Source organism: Lobosporangium transversale, assembly GCF_002105155.1.
Source record: "Lobosporangium transversale strain NRRL 3116 chromosome Unknown BCR41scaffold_72, whole genome shotgun sequence".
Taxonomy (NCBI): domain Eukaryota; kingdom Fungi; phylum Mortierellomycota; class Mortierellomycetes; order Mortierellales; family Mortierellaceae; genus Lobosporangium; species Lobosporangium transversale.
The window spans coordinates 143,002-153,436 of record NW_019029050.1 but is presented as its reverse complement, the minus strand read 5'-3'; the positions used below and the strand labels follow the sequence as shown (position 1 = coordinate 153,436).

General features: G+C 42.1%; 4 protein-coding genes across 4 annotated transcripts; 3 read left to right on the top strand and 1 right to left on the bottom strand.

Annotated features, from left to right (window-relative positions):
* Positions 1-543: 543 nt before the first annotated feature.
* Positions 544-1,964, top strand: BCR41DRAFT_364493 (hypothetical protein; the record flags this gene model as incomplete). The annotated part of the gene is made up of 4 exons (XM_022026037.1): positions 544-679; positions 706-1,214; positions 1,239-1,583; positions 1,669-1,964. Coding segments are annotated over 4 exons (1,260 nt in total), but the record flags the coding sequence as incomplete, so codon positions are not given.
* Positions 1,965-3,065: 1,101 nt separating this feature from the next.
* BCR41DRAFT_390596 (hypothetical protein) lies at positions 3,066-4,116 on the top strand. The gene is made up of 2 exons (XM_022028248.1): positions 3,066-3,693; positions 3,786-4,116. The coding sequence occupies exons 1-2, from the start codon at positions 3,205-3,207 to the stop codon at positions 3,918-3,920; spliced, it is 624 nt and encodes a 207-aa protein (XP_021875725.1). The 5' UTR covers positions 3,066-3,204; the 3' UTR covers positions 3,921-4,116.
* On the bottom strand, positions 4,003-5,587 carry BCR41DRAFT_401974 (hypothetical protein; the record flags this gene model as incomplete). The annotated part of the gene is made up of 7 exons (XM_022029264.1): positions 4,003-4,341; positions 4,430-4,595; positions 4,702-4,753; positions 4,851-4,956; positions 5,064-5,243; positions 5,346-5,445; positions 5,565-5,587. The coding sequence occupies 7 exons, from the start codon at positions 5,585-5,587 to the stop codon at positions 4,003-4,005; spliced, it is 966 nt and encodes a 321-aa protein (XP_021875724.1).
* BCR41DRAFT_426622 (peptidase M16C associated-domain-containing protein) lies at positions 5,573-10,069 on the top strand. The gene is made up of 14 exons (XM_022030753.1): positions 5,573-5,852; positions 5,957-6,003; positions 6,113-6,371; positions 6,467-6,619; positions 6,725-7,102; positions 7,208-7,266; positions 7,361-7,660; positions 7,748-7,840; positions 7,920-8,478; positions 8,592-8,734; positions 8,815-8,901; positions 8,991-9,227; positions 9,308-9,741; positions 9,843-10,069. Exons 1-14 carry the CDS (start codon positions 5,747-5,749, stop codon positions 9,949-9,951), a joined length of 2,964 nt encoding a protein of 987 aa, XP_021875723.1. The 5' UTR covers positions 5,573-5,746; the 3' UTR covers positions 9,952-10,069.
* The last annotated feature ends 366 nt before the right edge of the window (positions 10,070-10,435 follow it).

The following is a 10,435-nucleotide window of genomic DNA, read 5'->3' as shown; positions in this document are numbered from 1 at the left end:
GATTGCCTTGGACATTGAGAGGATCATGCGGTTACCAGGGGCAGCAAAGTCGAGGAAAAAGGCACTGGACGAGGTCTTGGATAGCAATGATTATTCCTTCCGTCTCGCCACCCTTCTTTTGAGTGGTCAAGGTGGCCCCAATTCAGCTTACGCGAGGGCAAAAAAACAAGGAAAGGCGGTAGAAACGCCCACATCACCTCGCTTATGAACATTTCAAGGCCACCACTGAACTTTCCCCAATAAAGGAATAGACATCACATTGGGGGACGTCCAAGGCTTTGATCCCAAAAAGATCACATTTCCAAGAGCGTCAGACTTACTAATGGGCCAAGTACAGACATCATTAAGGCAGCACTACAGGAACGCAATGGTATAGCTTGTGTAGGGTATTTTCATGCATATTCTGCAATCAAATGCTCTTTATTCACACCTTTTTTTTTTTTTTTTTTTTTTTTCTTAGTTTGATGTCGAGAAAACAAACGAAGATATGAGCGACATTGAGTTTTTTTTGCGGGAGAACAAAAAAGTGAAAAAATACTCAGACTTTCCTACGCCCCCTGGTCACCCGGGTATGTGTATCTGTCTGAACACGCCCTAGTTGACATCCTCTGGGCGAACGAAGATACCAAGCAGCTGCTGGAGCGTATTCTGCCTCTCAATAATCTTCCAAGACTGCAATGTATGAGTGTGTACAGGGAACAAAAGGGGTTTTGATACAGGCTCTCTTTTGTGACATTGGAGGTGATCGCATGGTTCGTGGATATCAAGACAAAGTATCCCTGCAGTCACAGGACAAAGATCTAACTCGGTTCAAACTCAAAGGAACGATTTCTACCAACGGTCTAGTTCTGAATCTACTTGCCTATGACACAACCCAGACGAAGAGACAGCAGCAGTCTGACGTAGATGAAGAAGGCCCCAGCCAAAAACTGGAGCTTTCTCAGGGATTTCTCAACACGACGTGCTCAAAGGCGGCCGGTGAAGACCTAACAGATGAAGACTACGCAAACATAAACTGGAAGAGGAGCTCCAAGCTGCTTGAAAACGTTGAGCTCACATTCAACAAACCAGGGCGATGCCCATCCGCAAACACCACAACTATCGTCGGATGTGATCCTGGTATTGTTAATGCCCTTACGTTTTCCTCGCTGGACCCTCACAACCCTAACTTGCGGCAAACGGTAAAGGTGAGAAGCAGGTTCTTGTACCTCCCTGTCCTCCGCTTCAATTACCTGTAGAACAAAAGGAAGCGTGAAAAAGCAATGATTGAGGTTGAGAGCGCCATCCCTGTGTTTGGAAGGGATACGTATAATGAGTACTTTCAATGGATGAACGGGGAGTCTCAGACACAGACAGGATCAACGAATTTGGATGTGCTTCAAGAGTTCTACGAATCCAGATGGCATCTGAAAAAAAAATGGGACCTACGAAAGGCTCAACGAGCTACGTTCGACTACGCGGTACAGCGAGTGTTGAAGATGCTTGGGGATAAAGGAGTGCTTGTCGTCGGCCTAGGGTCCTTTGAAAGTAGTAAAGGAGTTCCCAGCAAGCACACTGCTATAACGAGACATCTTGTCACACAGGTATGGCTTTTTTTTTAAAAAAGTAAGAAAAGCTGGAAAGCCATAGAACCCTTGCTAATAAACGACTGCCATTTGAAACACTTAGGTCAAAGCGCGAGGACACTTCACTGTAGGAGCGCACGAATTTTACACCAACGCCCGCTGTCCCCGACCCCTCTGTGATAGCTTTTTAGAGACGGTGTACCCTCGCTCTAAATATTGCCGGGCATGTAAGGTATTCTTCGACCGTGACGCAGTAGGGGTGGAAAACATCGCAAGAATCGGTCTTGCTCAAATTGAGAGACAAGAGAGGCCTGCAAAGTACAAGCCCACGGAAGAGTCGCCTGCTCCGGCTGCAAAGCGCGCACGACGCTAGACACAAGTATTTGGGTGCCGGCACACCCACAAAAAATTTGTAAGTTCTGCTTATTTTCGTCTCCTGTATCCATCCTCTCTAATCTTTTGCCCCTGAATTTCTGGACTAACTTTAAAAACCGTACAGATCAACAGATAATGCCATCTGGATTCTACACAAGAAACAATACGCTCATAAACTAAAGTAGTGATAGGCCAATGCCTCGAGGGCCGTCTTGCCAAAGCCAGACTGATATTCACGGCGGAAGAACACAGTTGAGCTTCTGATCCGCCCGTTAGTTTGTTGCTGGTATCCATGTCTAGTATTTTGGGTGAGGAACTCCAGGATAGAACTATTCGAATTATTTATTTTTGTATCCTCAACCCTGAGCGAGTTCAAAATCTGAATATTTGGAAAAGATAATCGCCTCAAACCAGGAGTGACAATTTCAGAGAGTGATCGAACCCATACAGAAGTCAAGCCAGTGGAGCGGGAACGATGTCAAGTACGCGTGGGATGAAATCCTGACAGAGTTGGTGAGGTTTGGAAATGTACGGGTCACGCAACGACATTGAGTATAGGACAGTATATTATGCACTTGGCCAGCACATCCGTCTACAAAAATTCTCGGCAGTAGGTGTTAGCTGCGTGCCAGAATTGTTGCATAAAGCTCTTTTTTTTTTTTTTTTAGTGGACATTCCTGCTGTGAGCAGTAATAACAAACTGAGGGTAACATTGACCAGCTAGATTTAAAAGGCAAGGAAGGGAGTGGCTGTTGGATAGAGAGCAGAGATGGTACAAAAGAATGAAATCGGCAATATTGATGGGAAATCATAGAGTTAGACCTCTACAGAGGCTACTGATGCACATTGGATGGGTCTCCAGCTTTTATATCTCTTCTCACCAAGCTGTATTTCATAAGCTTATACTCCTTCCTCGAAAGCAACTAGACAATAAGGATTAGATGGATATCCCTGACCGCTCACTCTATTTTTCTGAAGGAATGTCAGGACCGAGCACACCAAAATTTTAATTTAAATTTAGATTATATCTGAATGGGAGCGTGGGATATTAGCTACACATGATGTTCCAGTATTTTAAAAACAAAAACTTTCCTCTGAACTGTGTCTTTATTCTTTTTTCTCTCTCTTCCTCTTGTGCAATTTATCTACGTATTCACACTCTCAGAGCCTCGATTAATTCTTGTTGCCTTCTGTTTTCCTTTTTCTTGCACCAATTCGTTCCTCCAACCCCCACTCCCAGTGAATAAAAAAAAAGGAAAAAAAAATGATATCATCAAATGAAGGCCAATCCTCTCAAGCACAGCAAGTCAATTCAGGTCTGGCGGTAACAACAGTAACATCTACATCTCCAAACAGCAGCTATCATTCAATAACAAAAGGAGAAGAGAACACAGAAGAAAGAACAGAAGTAGGAGTACCGCCATCCTCGACACCCGAACCCATTGATAATGTTTCAGAATCCTTTGCAACTCTCTCGGTCAATCCAGCGTCTGAATTATCAGAATCGAACACAATCGATAAAAGTAATACAAATGAGGTTGAGCACACAAAGAATGCCTCTCAGTCCGTGAAGATAGAGGAAGATCTAAGCCCTGAGGAAGCTTCGCTGAGGGCCAAGGGTCTCAAGAGCACACATCGCCCAGGTTTTTACGTTCATATTAATTCGCCCCGTCGACTCCGTATCCAAACGAAGTCAAAAACATTCGATCTTGATCGATACTGCCCGCATGCTAACGCAGATCTCCTCAAGTGGGTATGTTTCTTTTTTTTTTTTTTTTTTTTTTTTTGCATTTTAACTTTGATACATTTTTTGCTCAACTAAATGTAACCATGTGTTTCTTCTAGGGAGTTTTACGTGCAGACATGACACTTCGATGTGGTGTGCACTACTGGGGTTTCGATCTAGTCAAGAACGGACAGTGTATCGCGCACCCTGACGAAACTCTAAATGCCTGTCCTGTCTCTGACTTGGAGTGGTAGGCATTTTTATATATTTATTAATAAACGACTATATTTTACAAAAGGTCCTGCTAGAAGGGCGCAACTATGCTACAACATAACTCTAATACCGACGTGGGCGTGAATAGCGATCGCGGATATCCCTTGGAGGATATTCGTCATGCCTCAGGCCTCCACCGCTTCCGTTATTACTATACGCTCGACCATGATAGTGATCATGATTGCGCTCTTGCCGTTTAATGGAAACAGAGGATGAGTGTGCAAGGTTGGTTGCCTCTGGATTAAACTGTTGGCTATATGCACCGACAGATCCATGGCTTTTTTGTGGGTCTACATAGTCTGGATTCAATAGTTTGTGAACTTTTGTTTGCTCTGCTTGTTCTCTTTCCAAACGCTCCTTCCTCAGTTTCTCGATCGTGCTCAGCTCTTTCTCTTTGTGGACCTAATGGTTAAGAGAAGAATACAATCTAATGAATGAGAGGACCAAGAGATAGCCTCGATAAGGATATAACAAAACGATGGGTATTTACTGGCTGCAATGGCTCGTCTCCTTTCTGTAAACGCTTCGTTTCTGACTTATGCGGTGACGATGATGACTTGTACTTCTTCAGACGTTGCTCGTCTCGCTTTCCCAGCATTGATTTCATTGCACTCATAGGATCCTCTCGAACTTTGCTGAAATTATGGTCTCGATCTCTTTAAAAAAAAATAACATCGTAAAATACATCCATATTAGTGTTATGAATCAGTTTTATGGTAATGATCAGGCACCATATCAGAGAAATAAACTTTCGATCTTTACTTTTTGCTGATGTCCCCTTGAGAATACGTAGGAAGCAACCATGGTTCTTTTCCTATTTATGTATTTATATGGCAAATTGGTATCTTAAAAGCGGCATCTTTATCTACGCATTTTTTTTTAAAAAAAAAAAAAAAAAAAAAAAAAAATACCTTTGACATTATCAAGAAACATGCCCGACTTTCGTTCAAACTTATTTAGTTTTGCTTTTTTCTCTGCTTCATACTCTTCATTTCCTTTGTTATTATAGCCCGCCTCCTAAATGAATTATGGATAAAATCAAAGAGGTGCTTAATAGCAAAAAAAAAGAAAAGAAAAGAAAAGAAAACTATGTTTTATACATAATTACTGTGTAATACACTTACTCGCCCTTCTAAATCGGCCCAGAAGTTGACATGTTGAGCTCTTGAATCCTTAGATATGGACTTCGAGTCTCTTTTTTCTAGCAAGTTAGGTTGCCCTTCGTCAAGGATTTCAGTGTCATTGCTAGAGAGCACCCGGCGCTTCGCTCGATCCCTTAGCACCTTTAGCTTATATTCTCTATCCTTATGGTGATTTTTGATCGCGAAGGGTTAGATCATACAGCTCCGGGCTTGAAATAGCTCCATTCACGAAAATAGCTAATGGGCAGTGGAAGTAAGTCTTACTGCAGCTAATGTCTCTTCGGCCTTCCTCTTGTTCTTCGCTTCTGCTTCTGCTTCATCCTTTCGGACACGGTCACGATTTTTTTGGTTATAAACGTGCCAACTGAAGCGATACAGATTATTAAAAAAATATATAGAAATATAAATATATCAATATTTTCCCTGGTATGCTGCGCTTCATAAAGCATATTGCACTTATTGCCTTGATTTACTCCTTGTTACCTCTTGTGTGGCAAGATGTTCATTTCAATGAGTTGCCTTTTGTTTGTGGACCATCACACTGGAAAGGCAAACTTTAGAATGGTGATGTGACTCGCTTGTTCATGCTGTTTGTTTAATTTTCGACATAAACTCTTTAATATTTGTCCGGCGACGCAACTTCATTCACCAAAACGCACTAAATCATGCTTGCTGCTGCAAAGGTTGCAGCCATCCGGAAAATAACTGCGCGCACGCCAGTCTCATCCTTAAAATCGTACAGAGCTGGTCTTGCTACTCTTTCCACAAGTGGTATGGAAGTGTGAGCGTCGAGGAAGGCATGGATACATATGGCTACGCAGCTTATAGAGCTAATAACTGACGCTTGTGAGATGTTGCTTATTTGTGCACTATAGAGACATGGAAGCCTGGAAAAACACTGTGTGGATATAAAGTGCTCGAGGTATGGTTGACATGTCTAATTAAACCCGATGCTGTATCATGCCATCCCATCAATATGCGCATTATACAGAAATACTGGAAATTTGACCTATTTTGTTAATCGGAGATAGACTCGACACATTAAGGAGCTGGAACTCGACGCTATTCGGCTAAGGCATGAGAAAACAGGAGCAGAGCATCTTCATATCTCCCGAGATGATTCCAACAACGTCTTTGGCATCGGATTTGCCACGCCTCCAGAAAATAGCACGGGTGTTCCCCATATTCTCGAACATACGACACTCTGTGGCAGTCGATCTTTTCCAGTGAGAGACCCGTTCTTCAAGATGTTGAATCGTAGCATGGCTACGTTTATGAATGCTTTCACAGGTTTGTTTGTAGTTCATTTCAATGATTGTCATTAATATTGATTGGGCTTGAATCGACGTGCTTACGCACAATATATTCAAATATCGATTGACTAGCAAGTGATTACACTTTGTATCCGTTTTCAACAACTAATCCCATTGACTATAAGAACTTGAGGGACGTTTACATGGACGCTGCATTCTTTCCGCATCTCAGGGAGCTGGATTTCAAGCAAGAAGGATGGAGGCTAGAACATGAAGACCCCAATGGTACTTTTGTTTTGTCTATTATTTAAAGATTGGATATTGTCGGTGTCAAAAGTTGACTTTGGATAATAACCGTAAAATTTGTCTCAATGGGCTGGTTGATTCTAGACAAGAGTTCCCCGATTGTTTTCAAAGGGATCGTGTATAATGAGATGAAGGGACAGATGGCAGATTCAGGATATTTATTTTGGTCAAAGATGCAGCAGTTCATGTTCCCTGGAACGACTTATGCTAATAACAGTGGAGGGGACCCTGCTTATATCACGGATCTGACACACGAAGAACTTGTTCGATTCCACAAAACTCACTATCATCCAAGTAACGCTAAATTCTACAGTTATGGCAATTTTCGTTTGGAGGATACGCTTGAGGCTATCAATTCAAAGCTACATGAATTTTCTCCAATCACGCCTCCAGTCGTCGATAAAGTCGTCAAGCCTTTCGAGAGCCCTCGGCGAATCAATCTAACCTGCCCTGTCGATCCTAGTACGCAAATATTCCGAAGAAGTATATGGGATAGAGTGTTGCATAACCTTTCGAATATTGATCTGACTGACTTTTTTTTTTTTTTTTTTTTTTTTTTTTTCTCAGTGACGCCCCCTGAAAAGCAAGCCAAGATGTCAGTTTCTTTTCTTGCAAATAAGGCTACTGTACGCGTTTAAATCTCCTCGATGCGATACTAATGAAGAACATCCGTGAGATATACGGGGAAAATTGACGAACACTTTTGTTTATTGGGTTTAGGATACTTTTGAAGGGTTTGGCCTCAGAATCCTTTCAGATTTACTTACAGATGGCCATGCCTCACCAATGTACAAAGCTCTAATCGAGTCTGATTTGGGGTCAGAATACTCTTCGAACACTGGATACGATGGGTCAACCATGATGAGCTCACTGTCATTTGGCGTTCAAGGGATGAAAGTAGAAAATGTGCCCAAGGTAGAACAGACCATCATCGCAGTCCTTGAAAAAGTCAGAGAAGAAGGCGTCGACCCCAAGCGTGTCGAAGCCATTGTTCACCAGATGGAGCTTGGACAGAAACATGTATGAAATCGGTTCAAATAGAGTCAATGCTGTTTACGCTCTTTTCCACTCGGAAAGTACACCAATTAATTTTATCTTCTTTAACAGAAAACATCCTTTTTTGGAATGGGTCTTATGCAAGGACTTTCGTCTGGCTGGTTCAATGGCTGTAATCCATTGGATCTTTTAGAGCTTAATAAGGTTAGCAAACATAACAAATATAATGCGTATTGTTTTCAGAGTCGCTGCCTAGACTGACACGCAGCCTTTTGTACCCTAGAACATTGATCGTTTAAAATCCGAGATTTCATCTGGTCCATTCTTCCAAAACTTGATAAACAAGTACTTGTTGAATAACCCACACAAACTCGTATTCACTATGGTTCCCAGCACTGACTATGGAGCAGAAGTCGCAGCTAACGAGATGACGCGCCTTATGGGCAAGACTAGTGTTCTAACCAAGGCAGACAAGGAGGCTATCTATGAGCAAGGCCAGGCATTGCTCAAGAACCAAGAAAAGATTGAGGATGTTTCATGTCTTCCGACTTTAAAAGTAGATGATATTTCGAAGAAGACAAAGATCTTTTCATTGGAACATAGCGCCGTAAACAGCGTCCCCGTGCAATGGAGACCCACCTCAACCAACGGTATCACTTATTTCCGAGGGATCAGTGTCATCTCAGAACTTACCCCTGACCTAAAGAAATATCTACCGCTTTTCGCTGATTCTCTAACATCTCTCGGTACGCATAAGCGTGCAATGAGTGAGATTGATGACGAGATCAGGCTACACACAGGTGGAGTCCGTGTTGCGCCTTTCCTTTCCACGAATCATTCTAGTAAGTTATACTTCTGCTTGGCTTGATTGTATTCTAGCTGATGCGGTATTGTACATGATTATTAAAGCCATTTTGCCTTACTTATTTCCCTTCTATGATCATGAACTATATAGCAATTGACAGGACTGAAGAGGGCCTGTCCTTCAGCTCTTATTGCTTGGACAGGAATCAAGATCGTATGTACGATCTTATGGGCGCGCTCATTAGCGAAACAAACTTTGACAATACCGACAAGCTCAGAACTTTGATTAAAGGGGTACGTGAGCGTGTATCAAAGAGAAATCTGTTCAAGCTTTGCACTGAATTTAATTCGATCGACCTCAATTGTTTTTGTAGAATGCTTCGGCTCTCTCCAATTCCGTTGCAGACTCTGGACATGCATTTGCTAGAACCAATGCTGGTTCGCGCTTGACACCTGCTGGCGTAAGTCATTTTGGATATAAACAAATAATAGTATGAGCGTTAAATATTTACATGTGAAGCTAATGCATACTGTTGTTTTTATTATCTAGTATGCTTCTGAGATTTATGGTGGTATGACTCAGGTTCAATTCATGAATTCGCTTGCGCAAATGGATGACCTCACTGAAGTATCGCAACGTTTAAAGGAGATTGCTAACGTGGCAATCAAGCGTTCCAGCCTAAGACTTGCCGTTACCTGTGGAGATGATCAAATGTCGAGCAATGAGAAAGTTATCGGACAATTTATTTCACGTCTTGATGCTAGCCCTGTAAAATCTTTTTCCCAGGTAAGATGGATTAATTTAAAGTGTTTAAAAAAAAAAAAAAAAAAAAAAAATATCAACACCATTTTATTGTCAATTATTAGCTTGAATTCTCGCCATCGTATGAAAATTCCTTCTTTGGATTACCATATGGTATCAACTTCACTGCAAAATGCCTGCGCGGTGTACATTACACACATGAGGATGGGGCAAAGCTTCAGATCCTTGCTTCACTCATGTCGAACTTGTTCCTGCATCGTGAGATTCGTGAAAAGAATGGTGCCTATGGTGGTGGGGCCGGCTACTCTTCTACAGGCGGTCTATTCTCATTCTATTCTTATCGTGATCCTAGCCCCAAGAAGACGCTAAGCACTTACGAAGACTCTGTTCGTTGGGTGCTGGATCGTAAGGACTTTTCTGATCAAGAGATGGCAGAAGCAAAGCTATCAATCTTCCAACGCATGGATACCCCTGTCAGTGCAGCTGAAGAAGGAATGATTATATTTTCGGAGGGTATCACAGATGAAATGCGTCAAAAGTAAGTTTTAGAAGAATGAAACAAAAGGCCCTCGAGATAACAAGGAAATGCCTCCTGAACACTTGACTAATGATACTCTCTCTTTCTTTCTCTTACAACAGCCGTCGTGAACAGCTTCTCAAAGTTACAAGCGATGATGTCAAGGAGGTGGCTAACCGCTATCTACTCAACCAGCCATCGAGCCATTGCATCCTTGGTGACGAAGAATAATTTTTTCACTCGTTTTTCTTTCAGATAGAATGCAATAAAGCATCAAACCGCGGCACGGCACGGACATTAAACTAGCGAAAATACACGCGTGTATCCGATTTTAAAATAAAAAGATCAGTTGAAGTTTATTCATACATTTCAAGGGCAGAGCGACTAGTGGCCATCCTTTACTCGGGATCACTTAAACTAGTAACCGTATTTGCCACACATGCCGCAGTCCTACGAGCTGCATGCTGTGTAGTCTTGATCGATATCGATGTTCATCACTATCATAGTTGCCGGACCCATAATACTCATCGTCCGAAGCAAATGCGCTATATTTGTCCCCATAAAGGAACAAGAAGCAAGTGAATGTAGTAGAAAACCTATGCAACCATCGCTCTATTAGGATTTTAAAGAACTGGAGCATTCTACGTCCATGCATCCATGATAGGACTTTGTACGTGTCAGAGTCCTTTGGGAAGAGGATAAAGTATAGATCCCC

Coding starts and splice junctions, on each gene's coding strand:
- BCR41DRAFT_390596 (XM_022028248.1), top strand. CDS start 3,205: ATGATATCATCAAATGAAGGCCAATCCTCTCAAGCACAGCAAGTCAAT. Junction 3,694..3,785: donor ACGCAGATCTCCTCAAGTGG/GTATGTTTCTTT, acceptor TGTTTCTTCTAG/GGAGTTTTACGTGCAGACAT.
- BCR41DRAFT_426622 (XM_022030753.1), top strand. CDS start 5,747: ATGCTTGCTGCTGCAAAGGTTGCAGCCATCCGGAAAATAACTGCGCGC. Junction 7,103..7,207: donor AACCTGCCCTGTCGATCCTA/GTACGCAAATAT, acceptor TTTTTTTCTCAG/TGACGCCCCCTGAAAAGCAA. Junction 8,902..8,990: donor CGCGCTTGACACCTGCTGGC/GTAAGTCATTTT, acceptor TTTATTATCTAG/TATGCTTCTGAGATTTATGG.